We start from the raw sequence: 4,021 nt of genomic DNA, 5'->3' as shown, positions 1-4,021 counted from the left end.
TTTGCTTCAAACTTTATAGTGTACTAGGAAAAATAACTTTTTCCTAAATTTATCAATTTACAAATATTTATGTGTAACAACCTAAAACATTAACATTATGTTTTGTATCTAATAGAATTACTTTTTAATATAAATGTAAAGATTCATGGCTTGTTCAAATAGTAAATATGTATTTACAAGGAAATAGTTTTTGAAAAAATTTTGTTTTTGGTGTTTTTATCTGAATTAAGTTTCGCCTTCATACCTGAAGCTTACATGGATTCTGAACAGTTAGTTTTATCAAAGGGGATTCCCTTCGAGGCGAGCGTGGTTATCACTGAGCACGGCTACATTCTCCAGATGCACAGGCTGCCGCGGAAAAACTCGAGGGGATTTCCCGTATTGATCCTGCACGGGCTGCTGCAGGCTTCCGATTACTTTCTGCTGGACTCGCGGAACCAGAGCCTGCCTTTTATTTTGTGTGACGCGGGCTTCGACGTGTGGCTGGGCAACAACCGCGGCAACAAGTACAGCAGGAGGCACTTGGAACTGCGGCCCAACGACCCGAGGTTCTGGAAGTTCAGCATGGACGAGATGGGAAGGTTCGACATTCCGGCCATGGTGGAGCACATACTGGCGGCGACGAGGAAGAAGAAGATAAACTTCATCGGACACTCGCAAGCCAACAATGTCGTCATGTCAAGTGTCATTGTTAAAGGAGCTGAGGTTTCAGATAAAATTAATAAGGTAAACTAAAAAAAACAGTAGCTTAAAAGTTGTTTTTTAAAAAAATTTTAACAAAAAATAAAATAACAAGCTCAAACTTATCTTAATCAAAACCAAAATTGATTAGCAGTCAATATAGAAAACATATTCTAAATAAAACTAATGTGAAGTTTTACCTTCCTACAATACAATAACAAAAACCAAATATAGAATTTCGCGATGGCTCCGACTGGTTATGTAGCCAACATGAGTTATCCATTGAAGCAAATGGCTCCTATCGTACAGTTCATAAGTCAACTCGATCGGAAGTTTGCATATGGGGAATTTTTGCCGTCGCCACAGTCGGTGCTGGAAATAAAAAGCACAATTTGTAAGTTCAGCAGAGTATTTTGCAGAGTGACTGAGTTTTTTTCAAAACTTTGGTCGATAGAAGGGTTTGCTAACAGGAGAAACATAAACCAGTCGCGAACTGAAGTTTATGCGAATCACGAACCAGGTGGTACATCAATACAAGTTTATTATTTAATTGGTTGTTTTATAAAGTTATACAGTGTTAATTAAACAGAAGTTATTAGTTAATTTAAACAATATCTTTACAATTTCAGAACAGGTGTTTTTACAAACTTTTTATTAATTCAATCATACCTAAGTTGTTTGTGTTAAACAAGTTAAAATTTAAATTAGTTTTAAACTTCTCACGTTTTGTATTAAACATTTACGTTTAATAATAAAGGATATATGAATAAGTTTTGAAAGTTGTACACATATAGCTTTATCTGATTCCAGATAGATGGTGCTTAGGTAATTTGTCTATATTGCTATTTAACTTACTTACAAAATAATGGTACACAATTTAATTACAGTAGTATTCCTTTACGACTTAATAATAAAACTTTTTCTACTGGTTGTATGCTTAATTGTCATGTTTCAAAAGAATAATAACACAAATAACTTTTCATTATTTTCGTTAAAAAACCAAAAACTTTTTGAATTAAAAACTAATGTATCTTGACTTATATGTCAAAATATAAAAGAGCATTGTAATAAAATTAGGACATTTTAAATGTTAAATTTAAAACTTGTTGAGCTGAAAATTTTTTACAGGTGGTTATATTTAAAAAATGTATTTAGTGTATTGAACTTTATAACAATCTGAGTAATTTTAAGCTTTTCAAAAGCTTGAACATACATATTTTAATTTTTAATCTGCTTAAACGCCCAACATATCTCTATACTTTTTTGAAATACGCTTAAATAACTTAAGACTCATTTTGACTGATCAAAAGGTAATGACTTATAATAAACACTTTAAAAATTAAAAAAAAAGGAAACTGTAATAAAGGTCGTAAAAATCATTGAAAAAAGTTGTATACTATTTCAACTAGTACAAAAATAAAGAAAAACTTTTTTTTACTATGCCATATGTTCCAAATATGTTTGAAAATTCAAAACTTTACTAACTGTTTTTTAACCCATCTAACTGAAACTACTACTATTATTTTTAAAAATAACTATGTTTTGCTTCAAACAATGTTTCAAAAATACTACTAAGATATATAAATCTAATAATATTTTTTTTTATTAATTTAATTTTTGAATCTAATAAAAAATAGTTAAAAAAATTAAACTAAATTTTTTCTTTACAATAATAAATAAATTAGGAAAAAATTCAAAATTAACAAATATTGGGTAGGGTTTTATTTATAATACATTGTAAACAGTTTCTGATTAATAGTTTTTGACAATTAATGAAGTTGTTATTGTACAAAAATCTAAGGCAATATTCATTCAAACACATTATTAATAGTGTTTCACTGTACTAGGTTAGAAATTTGTAATGATTAATACTAATCGAAAATTATAGTGTTAAAATAAGAAAAGCTTAGATTTTGTATACAAGAAAGTAAAAAAAACTAAAATCACTAAAAACCTATTAACAAAAGTATGAAAAAATTTGCAACTACATCTACACTTTAACACTTGTTTAAAATTGAATAGTTTACTGTTAAATTTCGCTTAAAAAAAAAAAAAAACCGAAATATTAATTAGTAGGTAAGAAAGAGATGTAATGTATACTAATAACTTTATAATTTGAAGTAATATTTGATAACAAAATACTTTAGATAAATAGTTGTTATAATGTTTTGCTTTTAACACTTTAAAACTTGATTGTTCTTATCTAAATGAAAAAAGTTATTATTTTTGATGTGAAAAATAAAGAGTTTAAACACCTTTTTTTGTAAGGTCATATGCTTTTTATTTAACTTAACTAAAATGTAACAACTAATACAGATTCTTTACATTACTAACTTTCACCAGGTAATTGACCACTGAGTGCAAATGGCGAACTCGGACAGGTTTGGCATGCTCTACTACGACTTCGGACCAGAAGAGAATTTTTGGCGGTACGGAAGCGAACAGGCGCCGGTTTACGACCTGAAAAAGTACAAAGTGGACACTTTTGTGTACTGTGCCGAGTTTGACAGCATTTCGGTGTTGGGCGATTGCAAGATGTTCGCTGCCATGATGCCCAATTTGAAGCGATTGGAAATTATTGACGATTTCACGCATTCAGACTTCACTATCGGATTGACGGCTAATGAAAAAGTACAAATTTAAACTGATTTTATCTAGTATAAAACAACAATTACCTTGTTTTAATATTATAAAAGTAGTAGCTTTTAATATTAAAAATATATAAAGTTAGATTAATAGTTTTTTTTTAATTTAATTATTTTATATAAGCTGTGTAGTATAATAAAATACAAAAGTTTTTTTTTTTTTTTTTTAAACTTTATTAATGTTACGTTTGCAAGTAACCATAACCAAGTATCGCTTCAATTTATGAGAAAAACTAGTACTGTTCTGAACGAAGTCAGTACAGTTATTAAAAGTTCTAATAAATCATTTTTTCTTGTAAAGGCCTACAAAAGCATAATAACCGAAATTAGTGAAGGAATAAAGAAAACTGAGAGCACTAAACCAGAAAAACCAAAACCAACTGGGAAAAGTCATTCAGTGTTTTCAAAGTTTTTGTGGTAGCGATATTTCACAAGATTACTTTAATGTTCCGAGAATGAAAATATAGACTTTTAGCTTCTTCTGTGATGATCTGGCGCTTCGGACATTTGTGTTTTTAGTTAACATTTTCGAATGCAGAGATAAAAAAATGCCTATTTTAGGGGTCGGCGATACATCATTTGTTTGTACAGTTTGAAAGTATATAAATGATATGAAAAAATGATGAACTTTCATAATTGCGTATTTTGTAGAGCTAAACCATTTTGTGCCACAAAATATTTTTTATTTGTCCAAT

At 29.3% G+C, this 4,021-nt stretch overlaps 1 protein-coding gene across 1 annotated transcript; it reads left to right on the top strand.

Annotated features, from left to right (window-relative positions):
* The first annotated feature begins 255 nt into the window (after window positions 1-255).
* LOC145839181 (lipase member K-like) lies at window positions 256-3,039 on the top strand. The gene is made up of 3 exons (XM_082946792.1): window positions 256-705; window positions 916-1,218; window positions 3,025-3,039. The coding sequence occupies exons 1-3, from the start codon at window positions 256-258 to the stop codon at window positions 3,037-3,039; spliced, it is 768 nt and encodes a 255-aa protein (XP_082802918.1).
* Window positions 3,040-4,021: the final 982 nt, after the last annotated feature.

This window comes from Thalia democratica, chromosome 1 (assembly GCF_965202585.1).
Source record: "Thalia democratica chromosome 1, ktThaDemo2.hap1.1, whole genome shotgun sequence".
Classification (NCBI taxonomy): Eukaryota; Metazoa; Chordata; class Thaliacea; order Salpida; family Salpidae; genus Thalia; species Thalia democratica.
Note: the sequence above shows the minus strand (reverse complement) of the source record. Positions and strands in the feature narration are given on the sequence as shown.

Bases quoted from the DNA above. Each gene is read 5' to 3' on its own strand.
- LOC145839181 (XM_082946792.1), top strand. From the start codon at position 256: ATGGATTCTGAACAGTTAGTTTTATCAAAGGGGATTCCCTTCGAGGCG. The intron at 706-915 runs GTTTCAGATAAA...AACCAAATATAG, and splicing joins TCATTGTTAAAGGAGCTGAG to AATTTCGCGATGGCTCCGAC.